Below are 26,543 nucleotides of genomic sequence, written 5' to 3'. Positions count from 1 at the left end.
TGCTGCCCGTAACGCGCAGTTCCCACCCAAGAATCAATAAATTGAAAATCCGTTTACTTTGAGAAGAAACGTTGGATCCGAATATTACGTTTAATTAGACATTTAATTACGTTTAATTGCTTTCTTGCATCAAACAAGCGCTTGAGTTACAAAAATTAAGCTTTCACACGATTATCAATTTTTAATGTTTCATTTTTAGTACGTTTATTTTTAGCATTTGATTTTATTTTTAATATACGCTATTTTATTTACGTACGTTCGATATACTTGAAAATTATAATTTTGCATGGTAACTTATTTTTAACAGTAGTATTTTAGTAAAGTTTATTTTGGACCTTTAACATGTAACGTACGCTATTTTGAAACCAGAAAACCTTCTTTAATAGTAGATTGGATTTTTAGGGGCTATAATAACAAGGGGTATGTAGATAATTACCTTGCGGTAACGTAATGGATAAGGCTATATCTCCCGATTAAGGTTGAGCAGTTGAAGTCCAACGCTTCGAAAGGCTTTGTCGCAAGGCAAACGTTGGGTCACTTTTAACTTGTCCCCGTAAAAAACACCCAGCATCAGAAACGTCGATTCGACGCCCTATGTGCCAGCAATGGCTCTGGAGGATCTTTATCCTTTTTTATGTAGATAATTTTCCCATTCATTTTCTTTGCTTCTCACATGCAACTGACTAACTGTAGAAATCGACGTCTGAAAAACGATATTTTACCCTGTACGTATATTAATGATGTGATTTTACTGATTCGCATCCCCCTAAATTTTTTGTCCTCCCCCCTAGATTCAAAAGAATAACATGGGTTATTTTCGATGGAAGCAATTACTAATAGTAGGATTTTACTGATTTGGTGCTAAAAACAGGCAAGTGTCCAGTGTCCCAAAGACCCCCCCCCCCTTAGATTTCAAAAATATCATGGTTTATTTATACTTTATATATAATTGTTTATATATAATATATAATTATTTATATATGATATTGATTTGTTGTATTTCTCCTTTTAGCACCGATTCTAATTATAGCACCACAAAAGCAAATTTATAAAAAAAATCCCGGGGGAAGGAAGGGGGGTGAAAAAGTACCACCTTTTTTCCCCACGGTTGAAATGGAAGCATTTCTCGATGACCTCTTCTGATACATATTAAAATGTTTTCCTGCTTCCCAAGGGGGCCATCACCCTCTTCTGGTGGTAGTTAAGAATAAGTTATATCAGAGGAGGAGGGGGAGTTCCTTTTGCTTCCAAGATTACCCTCTTTTGGCGGAACCTAAGAAGTAGAATTATTCAAGAGAGGGGGGGGGTGCAATACGAAAAATCTGGTCAGGTACGTCGGAAGTTATTAGGAGAGACGGGGGTGCCATTTTGTGGGATCCCCAATCCCAAGGAGGATGTGTAAAAACAAATAAAACAGATAAAACCAAACTAAAAGTGAGGTTTCGGAAGGGTATTATGATTATTTTTTTGTATTAAGGGAGCCTTGTTTACTGCCTCATGCCAAAACAATTTCCCTGGAAGAGGGAAATGAGGGAAAGAAAAAAGGGAAATTTACCAGGTGTCTAATCCAGAGACTTCCCGAAATCGTTGTTTCAGGTATACAGGTTGGCATCCTCTTGTAGTAATATCAATTCCCCCCAATAAATCTCTCACAACATCCATATATCTTACCCTTTTTTTACCATTTCGCGTGACGCATTTTTACCCGGTTTCCTCCATTAGTGGTATTCCTCAGCACCAGAAGCTACTATGGAATCAGATAAAAATTGAAAGCCCTATTAATGATCAAATAAATTACACGAAATGCAAATATTGAAAAGAAAACTTCTATTTTCACAATTTTCTGCAAATTTGGACAGAAGATACTTGACAATAATGTTTATCTGAAAATAACCGACACAAAAGGAATTCGGCAATCAAAAAAAGTCACAATTCAAAAAAAAAACTATCAACATCGCAAACCTGACTAGCGTAAAGCCAATTACTTAAAAAAAAGAATGAACATTCTTAATTAAAATTATAACCGTAATTGAAAACAATTAAAATTATAGGCCAAATTTCAAATATCATTCGCACTAACTTGACTGAAAACTATAACATAAACACATGTGAAAATCAGTTTTAAATCATTCCTTTCCTTTCATGTGTGCTAATGATTATTTTATTTATAAATTTGCAAAAAAAAGCCAAGTAAAAGATACCAGTATATAGCATAGCAGTACCAGTATAAGAGTACCAGTGCATACCGTCGTTTGAATAATTTTTATTCAATCAAACATACTTGTGATCCTATCATGTCTTTGATTTAATTCTAGCCAATCCCAAGATCTTCGAAAACGTTTTTGTACAAATTTTTGGCCAATCACAAGGTTTTTAAAGACGTTTTTGTTCAATTTTTGCACCGTCTAGTTTTTGCCTAAGAATTCTTCCATAGAAGCTTTCGACAACTTTTGGAGGGAGGGACAAGGAGGAGCTCATAAGAAGTTGTTGAAGTTAAAGAATGTCATAACACATAAGGACAAGGACATACATAGGTTAGGAGGGAGCCTTCACACCCTCCCTGAAATCTTAAATTTTCCTGAAATTCCGGGCAATTTTTATTCAAATGCTTTTTTATTTTTATCCCCTCCCCCTCTCCAAAGACTTTTCGATTATTTGGCCCCTTTCCCCTCAAAAAACAAAAATACTGCGTAGGTACTACATAATTATACATGGAAAGTTGAAAAAAACTAAAAATTTGAAGGTAGCGATTATTAAATTTACAATTTGGCCTATCATTTTCTTTTTATAGAGAGCATATGTAGCTTGGACATCATCAGTAGGCAAGAACCAAAATTTTTGAAGCCAATTTTATTGAAGAAAAGAAGCAAAAATATGTTTGGTACATTCTTTAAGCAAAAGGGATACCAATTTGAGAGGAAGAAGACTCAATTTATAATATTTATAGGGAAAAAAGGCTACGCCTGAGGTTTTGCATCGACTTCGATAATTTAAAAATGTTTAATTACGAGACATAGATCGCGTGGTAAAAGCATAAAAAAGTATCTTTAAACAAAATAATTTATCTTTTTTTTCTATAGAGTATTTTTTTGTAAAGAAACAGTATATATCAAATTTTCAGCAAACGTCTGAGCAATTCAGCAATTTAGCTTTTTAGCACAGTCTGACATTTTAATTTTCAAAATTCCTTTGAAACTGAAATTGCAAAAACAGATTTGGACTCGGAGTAAATTCGGAGACTCTATCAAACATGCCGCCGTAACATTTGAAATTAAATTTTGCAAGCAGCTCCTTTTCACTGAAACTTTTTTTTCATTGTTTAATTTTACTTGTACATCTTAAATTATTGTTGATTCATAATTATTTTCAATTTAATTTTATTTAAATTCTAATTAAATATTTTAGACCGTAAAAAATTGGTTGGCTGTCTTAGAATTTCCATTCTCTGGGAATTGATGTTTCCTGGCACAAAATAGGAGAAAATACCACTAACGCCATCTAGCTTTTTGGCGTTTCTTAGCATTTTTTTCAAGCCTTGCGATTTTTTCCCCAGAAACTAAGATAATACATTTAATATTACACCAATTTCGCTAATTCCACTGATTTGCATTAGTATTACACTGAGAAAATACCCAGAAGCGCCAAATGCTAGTTGGCGTTTGAGACTTTTTTGTCGCCCTTAGCGGCAGTTTCTACTCTTGTAAGTTAACCATACTTTTTGTGCGTGCCATTTAAGCTACCCTAGACCGACAAAATAAGAAACACGGTTCTTCCATCCCAGCCTTTGTAAAGATTATACTGTAACCATCTAAAAATACCCAAAGATTTTAGGTCATTTATTTGAAATTGTCCCAGCCAAGCCTGATTTGTGACGGGGTTCTTTTTACCACTTGCTATATAGATCTCTTTGTCTTACTTAAAAGGGTTTCGAGATTACGGGTTAAAGGGTTACGAGACTGACGATTACGGTTGCACTGCTTTTTTTTGCTTTTCTTTTCATTGCTTAACTTTATACATTTTAAATTTCAAGTCATTAATAATTCATTATTATTTTTAATTTAGTTTTAATTTATTTAAATTCCAATTAAATGTTTTTTAATTTTAACTGAACAATAAAACAAATAAATTGAAAAAATTAAACATTTTTCTGGAATACTGTCCAAACCGAAGTATTTTTTCGACTGTTATTACTAATCCGGTTTTTCACTAAGGTTTTGACTATACGCACTACTTTGAAACAGTAACAAATATACAGGCGTAAGCAACTAAGGAACAGGAGGGCAATAACGCCTTACGCACTTTAGTTTTGGGCAAGATTGCAAATAGCACTCATTCTCATGCTTCCTATTCATTTACATTTATTTTTGGGTAGGGGGAGGGCAAGATCACAGAGAATTTTTCGATTACAATTCGAGACACAAGAAACACAATTTTAATACTGAAGATTTCCTGTTCAAAACAGTTTCTACAAGCAAGAAAAGAAGCGACAACGTAGTTTCAGCAAACTCGGACGAAATCGGTTGACCAATCCCAGTCAGGAAAAAATGAAACCTTTTTATCTTGTCACGTGAAGTCTTTTGAAATACCACTACTACCAGCTACTTTTCAACTTGATCAATAATGAATACGAGAAACGCATTTTGTGCAAATTTAAATGGATTGTGTTGTGGTATTTTGTGCTAAGACCTTTACTTAAAAGCAACTACGACCTTTTTCATTGAAAAATTCACAAAAGCAGTAAGTAAGAATATCACAATTGTGTGTGAAAAATAATACATAATTTTTGGTGATAACCCTCCAGAAGGAAATGTGAGACTTCTGTAGGGCCAAAAAAGGGGTTTACTGAATATGAGACACTCTGAAGGATGTAAGGTAGGGCACGGCCAAGGTCAGACGCTCTTTTATACACGAAACGGGAAAGAGACTCTTCAACTTTCGTTTTCTTGAAGTGTGTAGTAGCAACAGTAAATCTACTCAAGAAAGTTCTCAAGAATTTAATCATTAGGGGTTGGTTTTCAAATATTTTATGATAGGGTGAAGTACAACAAAGGGAGTTCAAACAAACAGGAATTAAGAGATTTTCCTTTCATATTTTATCTGAATAATATAATAATACATTTTCAAGCCTCTAACACATGTAAGCATTATTGCGTCTAATGTTGATCGCGTAATGCAAACAACATCTAAAACATAACAGCACAATTTTGTTTATGTGCTTCCCTCCTCCCCAGTAAAAAATATCCTGACCCCCCCCATTCCTCCACTAAACTTGAAACTTTTGCGTCTATGGTAACAAAACAGAGGAGAAATTTAACTCAGAGTAGGCAATTTGAGAATTGCTTATATTTAGGAACCTGCCAGTGACACGAAATATTTATAAATTTAGAAGCCTTTTTGAGGAATCGAAACTTCTCTTGGATTAATTCATACTATTTTGGTCACGTGACAGTAGTTGGCAACTTGTTCTTCTGACCGTTACCCCCCCCCCCAAAAAAAAAAAGAAATTAATAAAACGACCAATAAATACAATTTATTTACAGAGCTTTATCTTCCTTGTTTATGTGAATTGTTTATAATCTTTAATTCTCTATAAAAAAAAAAAAAAAAAAAAAAAAAAAACACACACACACAGAATGACAAAAAAATGAAGCCACCCTTTTGCTTAGAACATGGAAAATTTAGAACAAGAAATTTGACAAAAACTAAAATACAAACAAAGACAATTTTCTACAAATCTCATCAATTTTACACACATCTGTACAAAAAGAAATAATTAATAGCCAATGAAAAATCACCTTAAAAAAATTTAATAAACAATCTACATCAACAAAGTGCCCATCATTTTTATTAAGGGGTCGATAACTTGGCTAGGCTCTAAAAGAAGCTATAACTCAATAGAATTGCAACCAAAAGCGGACTTAGTACCACATTCTCACTATCGGCATTTATCATCTCTTTCTCACTAATTATACTTTTATTACCATATCAGCAGAAAAAAAGATAGGTCCTAGAATAGCTGGTTTCTAGTTATGAAAAAAAAAAAAAAAAAAAAAAAAAAAAAAAAAAAAAAAAAAAAAAAGAAAAAACGGCGAAAGCGCAAACATTATTTCGGACTTCTATATTTAGACTTGTTCTAAAAATTGCATATTTTATGTTTAATTTTTATTCAGCTTAATTTTGAATTAAATTACTTTCTCCTTGTATCTACTATCATTTTTCGTAATTTTTTTCCATTCGCTGCTAAGAGTTTGCTAATGAGCTAGCAGCTAAGAGCTGCTAATTGGCGCTGCTAAGAGTTTCACAGAAACTGCGACACAGAGCTTGCGTAGGCTAGATACGAGCTGCAGGCCTGTTAGAGGGCTGCCACTCCATCAATGAGTTCCCTCAAGTTCATTAATAATTCCTTATTTAATAAAGGTATGTAATCCCTGTAAAAAAAAATTCTGAAAACTCACTAGAAATGTAGGTAGTATTGGTCGAATTCAAGATGCAGTTTGATATTAGTCAAGGAAATACCGGACTATTCCTTTAAAATTAGGACTCCTTTAATTGTAAAAACAATTGCCTAATATTTTTTACACCCCTCCCCAGAGCCGAATTAATTCACTAAAAAAGGGTAAAACTTTAAGAATTATAATGCACAGGAGGAGCTTACTCTATCAGGTGGGAAAAGGGGTAAAACCTTGATAATATCACACAACCTATGCCAATGCTTTCAATACATATATTATTTTTATTTTATAATTCTTTTGATTCCTTAATTTTTGGAATAGGTATTTGATAAGTTATTTAACAAAATAAATTTTATGGACCTTAAATTGAGCTATCAACCCCTTAGTATTAATACTGTCTGACGACCCAACATAAAATCATAATTTGACAATTACCCTAGCAAGGCGTATTTGACAAAGTACTTTTTAAAATCAGAGTCGTATCGGCAACATTGGTTGCAGCATTTCAGTTGTATCTCTGCATCGCTAACAAAATGGCAATAAATACTTGCTGAGATAATACATGCGTTGCATGAATTCAATGGCAGGTAAAATCTGTAAAATTATTGTTTAGACCAGTGGTTCTCAACCGTGGTCCACATGGACCCTAGGGGTCCATGTAATATTTCCGGGGGTCCACAGGCAAAACACAACAAATTGGGGGTCCACAATGATATTTTGGGGGTCCATGAAGAAAACCAACTCAGAACGCTCTTTATTTTTAAGAATTCAATTTCTATTGTAATTTACATTATTTTGAATCGGTTTAGTGACCTACTCGGAATGGATATACCGATTTGGGTTTCGATTCCTTTCGAAGTTAATGTTGCCGAAATAGAAATATCGTTTCAAGAGCCCCTCTCTTGAAACTTGCTACAAAGTACCCTTTGCTCTGGAATAAAGCGCAGTTTTACGTTATTGCTTTTCCTACATCTTATCTTGTTGAAGCGGGATTTAATCGTGTTTCTCAAATTTTATCACAAGCTCGCAATAGACTTGACATTGTGAAAAGGGGTGATCTTCGACTATCATTAACATCGATAGAACAAAATATAAAGAAACTTGTCGAAAAGCATCAACCACAGGGATCTCACTGAATAAACATGCCTTTTCCTTTTTTTTAATCACACACTTAATTTCAATTGCTTTTTTTTTATCCAGTTTACATAAATAATGTTGGAGTGAATTAAACAGCCTGAGGAGCTCTACTCTCCGTGAGCTTTAATTGCTTGCTAATCGCAGAAACTTGTAGAAACTTGTAACATTGTAGTTGTTATCGCAATAATAGTAATAATAATAATTATTATTATATTAGAATATTTTATTTGTATTAAATTAGTTTTCATTTAAAAATAAAGCTTAATCGTATGCTATTTGTTTGATAATTAAAACATTAAAATTTATATTAGTGAAGAATAAAAAATTGTTCTTATATCCAATAGCTATGAAGGGGTCCACCAAGATAAAAAGAAGGGAAAAGGGGTCCATGGGGAAATAAAGGTTGAGAACCACTGGTTTAGACGAAAAAGGGCTTGAACCCATTGGCAAAAATAAGCGGGTCTGTAATGATTAAAGACCATCAAGAAGGGATTGGCCACCTGTAGAAAAATTTAATTATAATAGGACAAACTTAAAACAGGCAATTCTAGCGTTTAAAGGGACGATAGCCACTTATAGACTTTTCTGCTAGCTATGCCACTGTTTAAAGCCAGAGAGACGAAGAATTAAACACAACAATGAAAAAATAAGGCATAACTAAAATAAGAATTTATTTATTGTTATTTTCAAATTAGTTGAAAGAGAATTAAAAGTAAAGCTGAAAAAAAGATGAAAGAAGAACTTATTTTAATGTTCTTTCTTCAAACATTAAGGATTGCAAACAATAACATGAAATAAATAGAATAAGCCAATTTGTTAAAAAAAATTTGGAATAGCTGGAGATAGAAGAAAACAAGACTTTCAAAATATATGCAAATTTTTGTAAGACACCGGATTGCACTTAACACCCTTGGTCAAGGTTTACAAATAAGAGAAGAAAAAATCACTATTGAATCTGCCAAAAAGATATTTGTGCTGAATTTGAAGAGTAGAAAGGACCACAATTGACCTAATTAACAAAGCACGTTCTGAACAACAACAAAAAACTGTTTATCCTTGTGTTTTTGATCTTATCCAAAGACAGCACTAGACTAAATTGTATTCTTTTAAATTTAACTGTAAGATCGTGTCTTTCACTGCGGCAAAGACGAAGCGTATATTCTCAGTATCTGAAAGAGAAAAAGAAAGAATAAAAAAAAGAATAATAAAAAAAACGGATAATTAGATTCTTCAAATACAGCAATAAGGCTCCGATGGCAGGGGAAAATTTCACTCCAGCAGCCAGGATTTACCCCTCCGATAAAATAAAAATCTTTTTCTGCATAAACCCGTGGCTACATAGAGTGACACCCATGGATGTGTTACCCGATTAGATACCAGGTAGGGTGATTTGCTAGAAGGTCTCCAATCAATGGTGTAAAACTAATACAATAGTACACTTTAAAAACCAGTTTAGCCTTCTTGAAATTACAGACAATACATATGTATTACAGACGTCCAACTGAAATAATTTATGGTACCAATCGTATTGTATTCGTCTACCCTCAGTTCTCAGCCTTCAAGCACGCATTAGCGCCGTCACACAACGTCTAAAGGCACCCGGATGCCCAACCCTTTTTTTAACATTAAAAGATAGGGCAAAAAGACATGTACAACGTTGCAAACGCGATACAATTGCACCAATTTCGGTACAATTTAAAGGTTCTGGTGCAATGCGGTAGATCTGGAAATATTTTGGTTCAATACAAATTTCCCTGTATATCCTAGTTTTACTTGTTCCTTTCCTAATCGAATATCTGTTAAAATTTTTAGTTTATTGAAATTTTTCTTCTTGTTGTGGCAAACTTTAAACCTGCTCTTCGTATGGTACACATTAACCTCTTGCAGTACAATTTAGTCGGAAAACTTGTACAGTTTATTTCAAAGCACTGGCAACGCTGCATCTGCATCAGATGCTTTTTGTCTCTGCTTTAAATACATTTTAAGATTTTTGGAGAACAGTGCAAGTACCTATTGCTTCTTTTATACATATTTAATTTGCAAAATAAATCTACAAGGAGTATCAATATAATTTACAAGAACAGTACAACTGATCATTATTTCTTTGATACGCTGTTAATATATTTCTAATTCACCTTAATTCACAAAAGACATAATGAATTATAAGAAATCTCGAGACTTTGGGGGGAGGGCACAATTATGAATTTGTGCAGGTTTAAAATTGGCTACTGTGAACGTTTTTGTTTGAAGCAAACACAGGAGGAGAATCTCACTTTAGTGACAATAAAATCAGGCGAGATTTTAACTCACCGATAAAAAGAAACCTTCACTAAGATTTTCTTCAACATCTTTGTATACTATTTACAGCACACACTCTTTCCAATTCGAAATATTATATCACGATATCATGAATTGCGTAAATGACAACCGAGCCAGTGGATAATCGCAAAAATTACTTGAAATCATAAATAGGCACCAGGGGCATCAATTGGGCAACGGGGGAGACATTTACCCCCTAGATTTTTAGCCCGTCCTAGAATTTAAAGACACCCTTTTCGGCATTTCCATAACAAAAAAATTTCAAAACAAAAAATTGCCACCTCCCCTTCGTGGATTGACGCCATCAATAAGCAAATTATTTATCTTGAATTAGATTTAACCAAGCTTATCTTGAATTAGAAATCCAAGCTTACTGTCTCAGATGGGAAAACAATTTTTCTTTTCAATTTTCTTAAAACAGTTTTCCAAAATTTGGATACGTTTGGGATACGTTGTCTAAACTGAAGACGACAAATCGTGGCTACATAGATCACAGTACTAAAGCCATAAATTTATTGCCTGCATAGATACCAGATATGTTTTATTGCCTGCATAAAAAGGGCAGTATGTTTCCTGAGCAGGCACAGAGCCACCAGGTATTTAACAAGAATAGTTGCAATCAATCGGGGTAATATTAACAGAGCGGTAGACCTAAATAGCCGGTTTGGCCCGCTTCAAACACCTTTAGAAACATTAGCTGGAAGGTGTGGGAGAGCAAGCGCCAAGAGTTCGCCAAAACACACTGCGAATGAAAAAATGAACAAGTCTATGGTAGCATCCTTTTTGGCCAAAATCCTAACTTTTTTCTTTTTTTTGCCATTGGCCGAATCTTTTCGTTTCTTCGAGTTATAACATTGTTATTCTTTTTGTGATAGAATCACGGAAGAGCGATACAGCTTCAATATATTTTTTCAAACAAAAACCTTTTAAAAACAAAAATAAACTAAATGATATGGATTTTTAGAAGCATGAAGGGCTAAAGTAGAGTCAAAATAATCATTGCCATTAGTATATTTTCGAAATTTTAAAAACCCTGCTTATGATAAAATAACAAAAACAAATTCAATACACGATTATTTTTTTTTTCATTACAATAAACGGTCTATTAGTTTGTTTCATCCGAAATAAAGCAGTATACATGCTGTGGTACCAGACATACCGAAGAAGCGGTACCCTTTAAAAAAAAAAACAAATAGAATTGGTACCAGACTTTTGTCAATTGCGTACACATAGGTATTTTGGAGAAGAAGGGTGTCTTTGAGGGCGTCATTGAAGATGTGGGAGAGCAAACGCAAGGAGTTCGCCAAAACACACATTGCGAATGACAAATGAACAAGTCTATGGTAGCATACTTTTTGGCCTAGATCATAACTTTTTTTTGCCCTTGGCCAAATCTTTCCGTTTCGGGCCAAAGTTATAATCACGGAAGAGCGATAGAGCTTCAATATATTATCACTTTTTTTGGGACCAGGTCACTTCGTATGGAAGGAGTTGTAAATACTTTGGAGAAGACTCAGTCGATTGGAAATCAGAAGTTCCAGTGTCCTTTTGAGAATCAAATATTATTCTAGGCTAATGACCTCCTCTCCCATGCATCGTTTAATTCTTTACCCCCGCCCTTAGCCCCCAAAGACATTGAATCATATTTTTAGAAAAGCAATTTTGTTTAAAATAGCCGGAATGTCCAAAAAACACACTTCAGGGGATAACGTGACCCCCACTGCCCTTACGACAAGGGCCCTAAGTTATGCCGGTTGCCAATCTTGTACACATAGGTATTTTAGAGAAGGGGGACGTCTTTGATCCTTGGTGTCCGAAAAAGCTATGAAACCTTCAGGGCTGGTTGAGGGGGGTATTGAACTGGACCACAAAACACTATGTGGATCCAGATGGTCAACAGGACGTATCTGCAGTATCTCAGGAACCACAAAGGGTAATTAGTTGAAACTTTTAGGGCATGTTGAGGGTGATGTTGGGCTAAGTAGAAAACACTACGTTCATCTAAGCTGTCATAAGGGCGTATCTATAGAATCTCAAGATGACTAAGGGTTTCAAGTTTAAACTTCAATTCCGGTTCGACTTCCGGTTTCAAGTTTAAACTTCAATTCCGGTTCGACAATGGGATGTACATGGCTCTCTAGTGCGTTGCCTTTGATTACTCATCAAAGATATTTCAAAAGGCAGCATTTTGGACACTACAAGTTTTGAAGAAGATCGATAAGACTGGAAAATTCGTTTCAAGTTATTTGTTCTGTTATTGATGAACAGTTGTTTGCGCAGGCGCAGTTTTTTGCCGTGGTGACAAGAAACACATGATTAGGTTAAAAACAAACAAAATTATAACAATTCCTAAATTTGACAAGACGAAAATTGTTTTGGGGGAATTTTGAAATTTGTCCATTTCGGAAAAATTGGAAGTTTTGACTCTCTTGGAACCTACTTAAGCTCAGAAAAGCAGGTTGGATCAATTGATATTTCACTCAATGAGGCGCCCCAGACTTAATTGAACCACTTTAACTTTCCCTTTGACAAAAAAGTTAAACCATTTGAATTGCAATAGCGTACAGTGTAATATGCATTGTATAAGGTTGCCGCCCAGACAAATATTTTCATACCACCGGTGAAGATAAAATGTATCAAGTTAAACCATAAAATCAATATTTACTGAAATTAAGCTAAATTTGTTTTTTTTTGCAAAAAAATGATTTAACATAATTACTGAACGCTACAAATTATGCTATATTTACACTTTAAATGCAATATTTATTACGATAGTTACCATTAAGTGTGAATAATGACAAGTTGGGGAGTGAGAGATTTTCCCCAGGAGCAAATAGAGCCACGATCGCCAATTGAACCGGCTAAGAGGGTCGTGTGGTCTTTGCATACAACATAAGATGGGAGATTTTGTAATGGGAATAAAAAGAAATAATTACTATTAATATATAAAAAAAAATTATACTTTAAATTAGAAAACTAAACAGAAATACAAGACATCCAAACAAGAGGAAAGAAATGCAAGTAACAACTTACTTGAGCTAAAGAAAAGAAAATATTTCCAACAGAAAAATTTGACAAATAAGACTGATAAATAATTTTCCGCATTTTTTACTAATTTATTTATCAGAGAGAATGTTTGGTCGCATTCTCTTCAATTACCAAGGAAATCAAAATAATTTGTTACGCCCTTTTGGACCCATCTTAGATCTATTCATGCGCCAAAACCACAATTTTTAAAGAATTTTCTGTTGGGTGTTTCTAAATTATAAAATTTTCAGGGCATTACCACATTTTCGTCAATGTTTCCACGTTGAACCGAGAATATAAGTAAGAGAAACTAATTATTTAAATTTCACAGCCTGTTTCGTCCGTTATAATCCAAACATCAACCACCTGTTGATCCTCAAGGACAGCTACAGCCTGTTGAGCTGTTTGGTAACACATTTTTTAACTGATTTCCCATCCGCGTTTCTTTTTTTTTTAATCTGGTGCCCATTACTACCAAAAGCGGAGAGACTGCATAATTTCCATTAATAAATAAATCCCTAATTGTTTTCTAATTTTATAAGATACATAAGGCTGTTGGAACTTTCAATTAACCAATTCAAAAAACAGAATTCATTTTCACTATCCTTGGTACTCCAAATTCAAAGTTTAACGAATTCATTATAATTGAAAAGACAATTTCCTTCCAATTTGTGAAAATGTAATGATACTGTCAGACCTAACCAGATAAATAAGCAATAGAGAAAACTGTCACAAATCTCATTGTAAAACTGTTTCTAAAAAGAAAAGCAGATAAATTGAAAAAGTCCCTAAGAACGCAAATGATCATTAAGTATTATTTTTTCATCTAACTTTATTCTTAAACGGCGGATAACTACAAAGTTGGCCCCTTCTATACACATTCTTAATAAATGAGGCTAACGACGACAAGAATTTGGGTGCTTTTCCGGTGGTTTTTTTTTTTAGATCACTAAGAATGACTAAAATTAAGAATGACTAATTGTATTTTTAGATCAATAAGAATTACTAAAATTTGGGTGCTTTTCCAGTGTTTTTTTTTTTAGATCACTAAGAATGACTAAAATTAAGAGTGACTAATTGTATTTTTAGATCAATAAGAATTACTAAAATTTGGGTGCTTTTCCAGTGTTTTTTTTTTTTTTTAAATCACTAAGAATGACTAATTGTATTTTTAGATCAATAAGAATTACTAAAATTTGGGTGCTTTTCCAGTGTTTTTTTTTTAGATCACTAAGAATGAATAAAAATAAGAATGACTAATTGTATTTTTAGATCAATAAGAATTACTAAAATTTGGGCGCTTTTCCAGTGTTTTTTTAGATCACTAAGAATGACTAAAATTAAGAATGACTAATTGTATTCTTAGATCAATAAGAATTACTAAAATTTGGGCGCTTTTCCAGGTTTTTTTTTAGATCACTAAGAATGACTAAAATTAAAAATGACTAATTGTATTTTTAGATCAATAAGAATTACTAAAATTTGGGTGCTTTTCCAGTGTTTTTTTTTTAGACCACTAAGAATGACTAAAATTTGGGTGTTTTTCCAGTGTTTTTTTTAGATCACTAAGAATGACTAAAATTAAGAATCACTAATTGTATTTTTTAGATCGCCAAGAATGAACAAAATTTGGGTGCCTTTCCGGTTTTTTTTTATCACCAAGAATGACTAAAATTTGAATGACTAAAATTAAGAATGATTAATTGCATTTTTTTTTTTTATCACTAAGAGTGACTAAAATTTGAATGACTAAAATTAAGAATGATTAATTGTATTTTTTTAGATCACTAAGAATGAATAGAATTTGAAAGACTAAAATTAAGAAAGGCTAATTGTATTTTTTAAATCACTAAGAATGACTAAAATTTGGGTGTTTTTCTGGTGTTTTTTTTTTTAGATCACTAAGAATGACTAAAATTAAGAGTGACTAATTGTATTTTTAGATCAATAAGAATTACTAAAATTTGGGTGCTTTTCCAGTGTTTTTTTTTTTTTTTTTAAATCACTAAGAATGACTAATTGTATTTTTAGATCAATAAGAATTACTAAAATTTGGGTGCTTTTCCAGTGTTTTTTTTTTAGATCACTAAGAATGAATAAAAATAAGAATGACTAATTGTATTTTTAGATCAATAAGAATTACTAAAATTTGGGCGCTTTTCCAGTGTTTTTTTAGATCACTAAGAATGACTAAAATTAAGAATGACTAATTGTATTCTTAGATCAATAAGAATTACTAAAATTTGGGCGCTTTTCCAGGTTTTTTTTTAGATCACTAAGAATGACTAAAATTAAAAATGACTAATTGTATTTTTAGATCAATAAGAATTACTAAAATTTGGGTGCTTTTCCAGTGTTTTTTTTTTTTAGACCACTAAGAATGACTAAAATTTGGGTGTTTTTCCAGTGTTTTTTTTAGATCACTAAGAATGACTAAAATTAAGAATCACTAATTGTATTTTTTAGATCGCCAAGAATGAACAAAATTTGGGTGCCTTTCCGGTTTTTTTTTATCACCAAGAATGACTAAAATTTGAATGACTAAAATTAAGAATGATTAATTGCATTTTTTTTTTTATCACTAAGAGTGACTAAAATTTGAATGACTAAAATTAAGAATGATTAATTGTATTTTTTTAGATCACTAAGAATGAATAGAATTTGAAAGACTATAATTAAGAAAGACTAATTGTATTTTTTAAATCACTAAGAATGACTAAAATTTGGGTGGTTTTCTGGTGTTTTTTAGATCACTAAGAATGACTAAAATTAAGAATGACTAATTGTATTTTTTAGATCACTAATAATGACTAAAATTTGGGTGCTTTTTTGGTGTTTTGGAATTAAATAGTAACAAAAATATATAACAAAAATACAAGCAAGTAATAAACAATACAACAACAAAAACATTTAATTATCGTCGATAACAGTTGGCTCCTGGGATAAAACCGGTGAAAATTAAGTTTGAGATAAACAGAAACTCTTTTCAAAAAATTGAGAGACTCAAAAAGTTCGTTCTTTTGAAAGCAGGATTGGAATTTCACACAGAAGACCTAATCACGTGGAATTGACTGATCAACTTCAAATTTCAACTTTTTTTCAACTTCAGATTTTATTTAATATTCACAAATAATGAAATAAAATGAACAACACTTAAACACTGAAGAAAACTTACGGCTAAGGCTAATGGCTAATAATTTTACACAGAAATGTTCTAAATGCTGAGATGCCTAATCAGGTTTGAAAGTACTGAAGACAGTGAAAATGAAATCTGGTTCTTTGAATTAGTTAGTTAAGTTAAATGGCTGTTCGAATTACTTATTCAGGCACATATCTTTAAAAAATTAGAAAAAATTGGAAATTCAACATTCAGTGAAAATGACAAAAAAAATTAGAAAAACAAAAAGCAAAAAATGTTTGTTTGTTTTAAACAATTTTTGTTTAAATTTGTGGTTAAATTTTTGTTAATTTTTTGTTTTAAACAAAAAATGATAGGAACATCAGCATAAATAAGTTAAAAGGAAATGGCACCAAATTGCTAAAGAAGGCGTAGTTTTTCTTCTAAGGTGTGTTTATCTTTGGGAAACAGTGCACTGTTAATGTTTGAATTCTTACGGACGAAAAGCGTTGTCAAATTTTTTGCTAAATAGTTTTACTATTCATTTGACGGTTCTATGTGGCAACTCAAAGACAAATTTGGTACTTGCCTTAAAATCTTTATAACTTTGAAACGGTAAAAAGAAAAACCTTGGAAAATCAAAGCTTTCAGGCATTAATAGACCAAAGTGGGCCCGACGGACAAAAACTGTTTTAATTTTAGTGTCCTTGGTACTTTAAGAAGACATGGTTGTTTATCACTTGAGTGTGGGGCATAGTAGTTCATTTTAGCAAGAATAATAAGCCCATTAGGAAATTTTCAACTGTTTTGAAATCAAGGAAACACAATCAACTTTAGCGTTCCAAGTCCTATTTATATAAAATAGGAAAGATAGATTCATTGAGGGAGAGGAAGAGAGGAGTGAGAGAGAATAAAGAGAAAGAGAAAGAGAAAGAGAGAGAGGAGAGAGAGAGAGAGGAGAAGAGAGAGAGAGAGAGAGGAGAGAGAGAGAGGAGAGAGAGAGAGAGAGAGAGAGAGAGAAGAGAGAGAGAGAGAGAGGGAGAGAGAGAGAGAGAGAGAGAGAGGAGAGAGAGAGAGAGAGAGAGAGAGAGAGAGAGAGAGAGAGAGAGGAGAGAGAGAGAGGAGAGGAGAGAGAGAGAGAGAGAGAGAGAGAGAGAGAGAGAGAGAGAGAGAGGGGGGGGAGAGAGAGAGAGAGGAGAGAGAGAGAGAGAGAGAGAGAGAGAGAGAGAGAGAGAGAGAGGAGAGAGAGAGAGAGAGAGAGAGACCAACCTGTTGCACAAGTGAAATGTGAGTAGATAATCTTGTCACTATCGGGATTCAAGTCAACAAACATCCGCAAAATGAACTCACGCGCAGCAATAGCATCTCTCTGTGGACCTGAAGAAGAAAACAAAATTTGAGTCCTCATTTCGTTTTTACGAGCAACATTTCTGTGTTATCTATCACTTGATAATTTTATACAAAGTAACTTGATTACTGCCGACAGAGCTGTATACGAGAGTAGTTGCTACCTGTAAGCATGATAGACACTAATTCTCTAGATACTGCATAGCTTCACAAACTAAGGAACAGTTAATTGTGCTTATCCCAGACGCAGGTTGTGATAAAAATCACAAGGGTTTTGCGCTGGCATCTTTCGACAGATGCAACGCTCAAGGTCAGCAGGCATCGTCACTCAACTCCGTACAGCTGATTAAAGCAAACTAAGATAGTGCCTCCATTAGGTTAACCTAACTGTTCTATCTACAAGATTTAGCCCTATCAACACCATACCATGAGCCAGAGACATAAAATCTCAGTAATTTTGCTATCCTTCTTGCAACTTCTTATATATTTTTTTCATAATTTGTCTTTTTTCGAAAAAATTTAAATTTTCCACCACCCGGAAATGGATTCCGGCGTACGTGCCTGCGAAAAATCACTACTATCAAACATTCGAAATATCCAATTATTCTACAATTATAATAATCTATCTGTTTTGATTTATTCTAATTGATTACCAATTGCTTTTTTAAATCACCAAATACCAGATGTTTTATCTTTGTTATTTGAACATACAAGCATATTAATTTACAATAACTACAGACAGTGCAATTCAATGCAACTTATTTCCAAAACATGCAGCGGACAAGCCGAATAGTCGTCAAAACATAAATATATATACAATCTATAGTCAACACTTATGAAATAATTTAAGATAATTTTATTTCGTCCACTTAAAATCAGTACACAATAACTGACTAGTCAATATATAATAAAATACAACTAACGAACTAAAGCAGCGGACAGCATGAGTTTGACGAGCTTCTTATGCTTTTTCTTCCGTGGTGCTGTCTAAAGTTTCTTAGTGTGTTTGAAGTAGGTGAAACTGGTTATTCTTCCGGTTGAAGCCGGTTCTTTAGACCCCCCCCCCCCAATCTCTTTTATCGTCATTTTTGTTAGATGTTTGGTGGCCGTTTACCTTTTCTCATATTAAAATAATTCTTCAATATTAACTGGTATTTATTCAGATAATAAATCAGTGGTTAAATATAAACCATGAAATAATCAATTTAAAGCCATATTTAAACCCCATTTCGCGGCCCATTTTGAACATTGTAAAGCTCTAAGCTAGCACCATTAAGCTTTTATGTGCTATTTAACAAAAATTATAGTTTTTTTTTTGTTTTTTTTTTTGTGTGTGTGTGTGTGTGTGTTTGTGCTGTTGCATTGGTGATTTCTCTTTTCATGATATATATATATATATATATATATATATATATATATATATATATATATATATATATATATATATATATATATATATAAATAAGTTGTCTGTGTGTGCGTGTGTCTGTCGAGTGACGTCATGTTTGTGTGTCGACTGACTTCATGTTTTCGACTGACGAAATTACAGACCGGGACATCGGGACACAAATGACGACCGGGACACCGGCACATAGGGAATATAAATGACGACCGGGACACTCAAAGAGAAAGCGACCGGGACACAAGGAATGTTCGATTAGCAATCACCATCAACAAAGCACCGGGACACAAATGACGACCGGGACACAGGGAGTATAAATGACGAACAGGACATAAGTAAAAAAAAACTAAAAACTAATAAAAAAACTAAAAAAGCTAAAAAACTAAAAAAACTAAAAAAGAAAAAAAGAAAAAAGGAAAAAAAAATGAAAAATAAAGGAGAAAAACAAAACTAAAAAAAATAAAAATAAAAAAAAAATAAAAAGAAAAAAGGGGAAAAATACAAAAATTTATTTCATCATATACCATTTCAAAAACGAATGTATATACAGACCGGGACACCGGGATACAACGGGGACGCCGGGGGGCATAGGGGGATATATAAATGACGACGGGGACACAGGGAATGTTCGATTAGCAATCACCATGAACAAAGCTCAAGGGCAATCATTAGAATCATGAGGTATAACTAAAAAAACTAAAAAAAAGGTAAAAAACTAAAAACTAAAAAAAAGACCAATTCAAAAACGAATGTATATACAGACCGGGACACCGGGACACAAGGAATATAAATGACGCCCGGGACACTCAAAGAGAAATCACAGACTGGACACCGGGACACAAATGACGACCGGGACACAGGGAATATAAATGACGAAGGCGACAAAGGGAATGGTCGATTAGCAATCACCATCAACAAAGCTCAAGGGCAATCATTAGAATCATGAGGTATAGATCTGAATACCGACTTACCTAAGTTGAGCAAAAATATAAGTCACTTAGTAAGTTGATTTTGAAATGAAACGAAATTAGTATGATTTAATAAATAAAACATAAAACAAACAGAAATTAAAATGAACGGTTGAACCAGATCTAAAATAAATAAGACTTTACCCCGGACAAAATTGTTTTTCTTTCAAAAACTTCTCTAAAGGTGCGAGCGTCTTGGCGTTGGAAAATCAAAATACTTCAAGATATATAATAAATGCATAAAAACTAGAAATCAAGGAATTGTTTAAGGATAGTTTTTAGCACTCATTTGACTGACGGAATATGAAATCAAAAGCAAAAGACGCACGTTGTCAAAAGACGAGTCTGTCCTTGACGTCTTCTCTCCCTTTTTTTTTTCTCGTATGAAAATAACACCAACCTTTATTTATTTCCTAAGTAGAAAAAACAATAAATATAATAAAACAATAATGCTATTAAAAAAATCAATTTTTTACATAAAAGATCAAATTACAAAGAACTATTTCCTTTGTCGATACCATTCAAGAATCATACCAAACACAGGATAACCAACCATTTTCATAACTCGTTTCAAATAAAAATGGATACTGAAGGAAAAGAGGTATCCCAATTTGAATAGCCACTGCAATGTCGACAGTCGCTTTTAAGGGTTAGTCGCCTTAAAGATGTTTGAAAGAATTCCAATGGTTTCGTTGTAGAGACCAAAAAGGTTTCCGAACATTAGGGTTGGAATTTCCCACACAGTAAATGATTAACAGACTTCTTGTGAATAGCAACAGGATCTCTACGACTTTCCCGTAACTAAGACTTCATTATGACGTCATATGATGTCATAACGATGTCTGCTATACGCCAATAACTTTTGGCAATACGGGGTTCGAACTCAGTTGTCGCACGGCCAGGAATACAACGCAGGTTATTGATTATCGTCTTTGAATAATCAAAACAAGAGAAGGAAGAATGAAACATGAAATGTTTTATTGCTCTTTGATTCTACAATTCTTGCACTGGGTTGCCTACGACGCTCACGTGGTTTTTGCTATAACTTTCCTGCTATTTCCTTTCACTGGAAATGATAAATGGAAATAAGGACGTTTTATTTGAAAAGCCTGCTTCGAACATAACATTTTTTCGAATAAAAGTTTTTATTTCTTCAGACTTCTCTAAAGGCCCGAGCGTCTTTGCGCTGAAAAATCAAAATACTAGGAGATATATAATAAATGCTTACAAACTAGAAATCAAGGAATTAATCGAGGAAATCGAGAAATCGACAAATCCAAGAATAGTTTTTGACACTTGTTTGACTGACGGAATATCAAATCAAAAGCTGTACGAAAAAAGTGGCACAGATGAAGTATAAGAGATATTGGTATATTACCAAAGACTCCTTTTAGTTATCTATCTAGGACCAATATTGGAACTTGGCAGGAGGGAGTAAAAAGCGAAGATTTGGATAGAACGGGCTAGAGGAGGGGCGAGGAACGGGCTGTTATTAGAGAATATCTCTCATATATATGTAAATTTCTATTCTTAAGTTTTAATAGCAATACTCACTTCCATTAAACAAGACTTATTTTTTCACTTAATTTCTGTTACGTTTGAGGTGATACGATACTTTAAGAATCACACTCTCTCGTCATTTATGAGCTATTCTCGTTTGTGTGGCCGAACTATTTAGGAATAAATGGGAATTCTTACCATAACTTGTAGATCTTGGATAAGAGATATGGATAAATGACAGAAAACTAAAACAGAGACCAACTTTCCAAGAAATTTTTAGAAAAAAAGCATTTAACTCCCCCCCGTTTTGAGATCATTCAGTTTTAATGAACCTTCCATCATAAGAAAGTGTGAATTTTGTTTCTTAGATTAAACTGAACAAAGTTCTCTTTTTAGAGTTCAGGAAGGGGCAGCCCCTTAAAATGTTCTAGCATAATCTGCTCAAAAAAGGAATTATCATGTAATTTGGCCACTTTAGGTTATCCCTGGAGAGCTACTCGCTTCGGCTGACAAATTCGCCAACAAAAAGGAAGCAAAATTTCACTGCCTTTTCAGGTAAGTTTCCCAGTCAAACCACAAATTCTCGATAAGGTAGCTAGTCCCCCTGAAGAATTTGCTAGCGGAGCCTTTGTCTTTGAGACGGTTATTTGACGCTGAGGCTTTCAAAACGATTTTTAAGGCATTGCATTGTCTTAATACGGTGTCCTAAATGCAAGGGAGATTACTGCCCTCGATCTAAAACTGATTCACTCGTTAGGATGCATATATTTCATTGAGACCAAAGCTGTATTCGGGGGGGGGGGCAGGTTTGAACCCTCCTCCCAAGTCATATTTGTAAAAACGTAATAAAAATGCATATAAGCAAATTTTTGATGCATTTTTTAGGTTTTTTCTGTAACTCCCCGAAAAAAAATCCTGAATATGCCCTTGATTGAGACTTGATTTTATGTAGTAGCAATAGTTTTCAAGAAAAAACAAGCTCTGTTTCTTGAAAACTACCGAGGTCTTAAAAAATAAGATTATTCTTTCAAAACTATACTATTCTCACTCTGATTCCCAAATCGTACCTAAAAAGCTCGTCGTGATGATTAAGAATAATTGAAGTAAAAAAAATTAATTAAACCTTTCGCTTGCCAAATAAAATGTTCATTAAATGTAGACTTGGATCACGTTTAGTTAAAACTGTCAAATAAAGTGAGGACAAAAGATTAAATTTGGGAAAAAAGGCAGAATTCCAGACAATCGAACAACGTTTTACAAACACAAAACAATGAAAAAAATAGCTTGGGAAATGGTTGTTAATTCTAACAGAATTAGTGTTTTCTACTATTACCTTATATATATTTTATCGCATGCCTTTAATTAAACATTCTTGTTACAGCACAATGGGGAATACTAATTATTAACACCATCTCTCATCAACAACTTTCTATGTCACTAAGAAATGTAATATAAACGGTAATTTAACAGAGCCTTGCCTTTATCTGAAAATGAGAGAAATTAAAAATACAAATGAAGGAGCGACTGTTTCATAAAGACAGGAAACACAACCTGCAAGAATTCCCTTTCGAACGGAAAGACGAAAACAAAAAATGAATTTATAATAAAGATGCATTGCTACCAATGTAACAAATTTATTATAAATCAATTTTTTTATAATACAAATTACTATGAATTATCACGGAATAGATTATAACATTACAACGAAAATTTTAATCTCAAAGATGGGAGTACCAAGTAAATGACAATGATGGATAAAAAAAAATATCCAAAGGACAAAGGAAAATGTAATAAAATATGATCCAAACAGCCTATAAGATAAAGCCTCAAATACTGTTATAAACTTATACAGAGATCCTAGCTGAGATGTTAGAAAACTAGATGTGAAATGATTGGTTAAGGACAGGGGTCTGAGTCCTCGTATCGCTGGTTTATTTGGAACAAGGATAAGTAGCGTGACTCTGTAAGCTCAGCAAAAGTCGACCCAGCTTTAAAAAGGGCTTATGCCAGATTTGCCTCTCCCTCACTCGGACTACCTGTCTTGGCTTTTTCTACAATGAGCCATGGCTTGATACCTCCAACTACTTGATTTTAACTAAACCAGGAGAAATCTAAGGAAAGGTAAACAGGAAGAATGCACAAAAACACAGGATGGCTGACCCCCCAACAACCTGGTACTTCTTGGCTGAAGGGCCATGAAACGAAGAAAAGCATCTCCAGTAGGGACTAAAAATCCAGCTCCGTAATTTAATCTTTACCTTTTTTTATAGACAAAAAAAAAATAATTTGTCTGTTGCTAATTTGAAAAACTCTAAGTCACTAACATAAGCTGTTCGCTTAAATTGCGATAGCAAAAATACTGTTTTCATGTTTATGAAAACTACCCGAACTGTGTAAATACCCAATTTAAACCAGCGACTTCATAATTATATTTCACTAGAATGATGGAGAAACCGCGGGACCCCCTCTCCCTGGACAGGGTCTTGCAAAGGCTGTTTTGTCCGTCATAGGTTATATTTTTTGGAGGTAGGGGTTACATACATTTCTTTTAATGATAACGATTTATTTCAACAATATTTCCAAAAAGCTTAATTATCAAAATTTTATTATCAGTGAAAATGTAAAAGAAAGTAATTCAACTAACAGTTCAGGAAAGCTGAAATCCCACTCACAACAGATTTCATTGATACCGAGATCCAGCTAGCGCTAATTTGAGCCAATCATAATTTTTCACCCAATCATGAAAAGTGATTGCCTTACATTGGCGCAAGCTAAATCTCGGTGTTGGTAAAATCTCATTCTGAATAAACCATTAGGATAAAAAAGAAGAAAAAATATAATCGACACTGAGGGTACACTGGAAAAGCAAGCTTGATAGGGAAAACAAGGGGAGGGGCTGAGAATTAAGATAATCTCTCATTAACGAATTTCTCTCTACCAAGACTTAGATTAAAACAGTAATTTTTACCGAGCTTAGCCTTTTGTTGAGCAGATAAAAACTAAGGAAGATATAAATGATGATAAAACTACTTCGAGAATACAATATAATACACTTTTCCCCGACAAAAGCTCCACTTCGAACGGGAAAAAGGACAAAGTGATATTTCTTATAAAAATGAACCCAAAGAACCTCAAGAGAATTATGGGAAAATAGTTTCAGGTGTAATTACTGACAGTCCTACGAAGCAAATATAAGGAATTACGGGAAAATTATCACCTGTAATAATTCCCCCTCATAGTTTCGAAGTATGACAAATATACCATTATGATAAAGAAATGTCCCTGGACATTAGCTAGTAAATTTTACAGATACTGAATCTTCCATAACAGTGATGATAAACTTACTCTTTTAAGGTGACCATGTCTCTCCCGAAATTTATAAGCAGACTAAAACTGAAGTTACATTCTATTTTAGCTTTTATTTAGATTTAGAATACAAGCCAAACTTAGGCTAGGTCAACCAAGTGGTTTCTTAAAATCGACAAGGTCGTCAAGAGTCAAAACTAAAACCATAGGACATACTACTTCGTGCCCCCCCACCATAGGACATACTACTTTGTGCCCCCCCTCACTCTTTTTTTTGCAATCCAAAACGAAACAACGTATGACAACAACGAAAAACGAGGCAAATTTTTTACTCAGTTGTTTTTTCACCGTTACTTGAGATAAGATCTCTTTTATTTTGGTTGAGGTTGTCTTAAAACCTCCTCATGTGGGCTTTTAATATTCTTTTTTTCTTCCTGCAAGGAGGACGGTTAAGCTTGGCCGAAATAACTGATTTGTTCTCTTTTTCCATTGGCTACGCTGTTCTGCGTTTTGTCACGCTTAGTGACTTCAGTACATTATGCAGCATACATTAATGTAGCCCCATTATTGGGCAATGTTGGGCTATATATTAATCCTGTTCGTAAAGCTAGCAATTAAGTTCTTTCTACTTCATATTCTCCCTGGTTAGACCAATATTTCCCTTCTACAGACTTTTGTGAAATCTACCGAATTTCCAATTACTCTCCCGATAATATTTGGTCTCAATTTCTTTTCTTACTTTATGATACCAACAAAAAAATAATTGCAACGGGTGACAACACTGACTCCGCTCTTAGAAGAAAGAGCTGCATAGAATATTTCCATATTCCTTTCCTGTAATTACATTTTTATTTTATTTCATTATTATACTGTATTTATATTTTTTATTATATTTAAAATTATATCTTAAAAAAATCACAAAATAAAGATAAAGTTTCAAGAAAAAAAATTAAATGTTGAAATTATAGATAAAACATGTGTCTTCACGGCTCGCTGTTTCTTCGGCTTGTCTGACCTTTTCATTCATGTATTGCCGTCTGTCAGATCTGGCACTTGAGTGCCCCTTGAGTGAACTTTAGTGCACTTGAGTTGAACTTGAGTGAGTGGCGTGTAATACACAAGTATTGAAATTTTTCATGGAGAGATAGCCGGATTTCCCGGTATTATTTAAAAACGATCAGAAATTAAATAAAATAAAAACAAGTTTTTTCAACTGATCTAATGAGACACATCAAAACTTAAAACGAAGAGAAATTATGAAGTATATGAAAGGAGTTGCCCCTTTCACAAGACCTTGCTCTTTACGCTAAAGTTAGGACTTTTTGTCCTAATTCTTTAAGAACGATTCCTGAAACAATGGCCGTTTGATTAGAACATTAAGCTTTGTTCTAAGACTCTATAAAAAAAACTTTAGCGTAAAGAGCGAGGTCTTGAGGAGGCAACCCATTTCATAAGCAATAACTTGTGTTCGTTTTGAGGTTGCTCCTCAAATAACGTATTTGTAACAACATGACATGTTGTCATTTCAACACACGAGGAAGTCATCAAGTTTTGACAATCATCATTGACAATAGTTAAATCGTCATGACGTCATATCGTCAATCGTCGAATTTCAGCAGCTTATGCCTCTACTCGCAAGCTTTTATAATGCAGTGGCCTTCCCTCATATCATAAATATCGCCCCATCCTAGAAAATCCTCACAAAATTAGACCAATGTGAAATCAGTTTCTTGTTTTTCCGTTTTTACAAAATATTATTACGTTTACCAACTTGGCATAGTTATACTCTATAAGTTTAATTGCTATACTCTAGTTACATTCTATAGTTATCGATCAATCAATATCTTTATCGCCCAAAAAAACACACAAGGGTTCAATATGGAGTAGATAAAAAACAAAAAAAAAGAAAAGAAAGAAGAACACACTCGCAATGAAGACTATACTACCAAGAATAGATTCAAATATTT

The 26,543-nt window shown here is 33.5% G+C and overlaps 2 protein-coding genes across 3 annotated transcripts in view; one reads left to right on the top strand and one right to left on the bottom strand.

Annotated features, from left to right (window-relative positions):
• The window catches only part of LOC136028546 (uncharacterized oxidoreductase YjmC-like), a 584,142-nt gene that overhangs the window by 128,658 nt on the left and 428,941 nt on the right, over positions 1 to 26,543 (top strand). The window lies entirely within an intron of this gene.
• LOC136028334 (guanine nucleotide-binding protein G(q) subunit alpha) overlaps positions 8,322 to 26,543 on the bottom strand; it is a 97,196-nt gene continuing 78,974 nt past the window's right edge. For both annotated transcript variants that reach the window (XM_065706117.1, XM_065706116.1), the window contains exons 7-8: positions 17,323 to 17,430; positions 8,322 to 8,758 (exon numbers count right to left, since the gene is read on the bottom strand). In XM_065706117.1, coding sequence (XP_065562189.1) covers positions 8,676 to 8,758; positions 17,323 to 17,430 — 191 coding nt within the window. In that variant the 3' untranslated portion in view covers positions 8,322 to 8,675. The remainder of the gene's footprint in view (positions 8,759 to 17,322; positions 17,431 to 26,543) is intronic.

The sequence above is a fragment of the Artemia franciscana genome, chromosome 6, assembly GCF_032884065.1.
Source record: "Artemia franciscana chromosome 6, ASM3288406v1, whole genome shotgun sequence".
Taxonomy (NCBI): domain Eukaryota; kingdom Metazoa; phylum Arthropoda; class Branchiopoda; order Anostraca; family Artemiidae; genus Artemia; species Artemia franciscana.
Note: the sequence above shows the minus strand (reverse complement) of the source record. Positions and strands in the feature narration are given on the sequence as shown.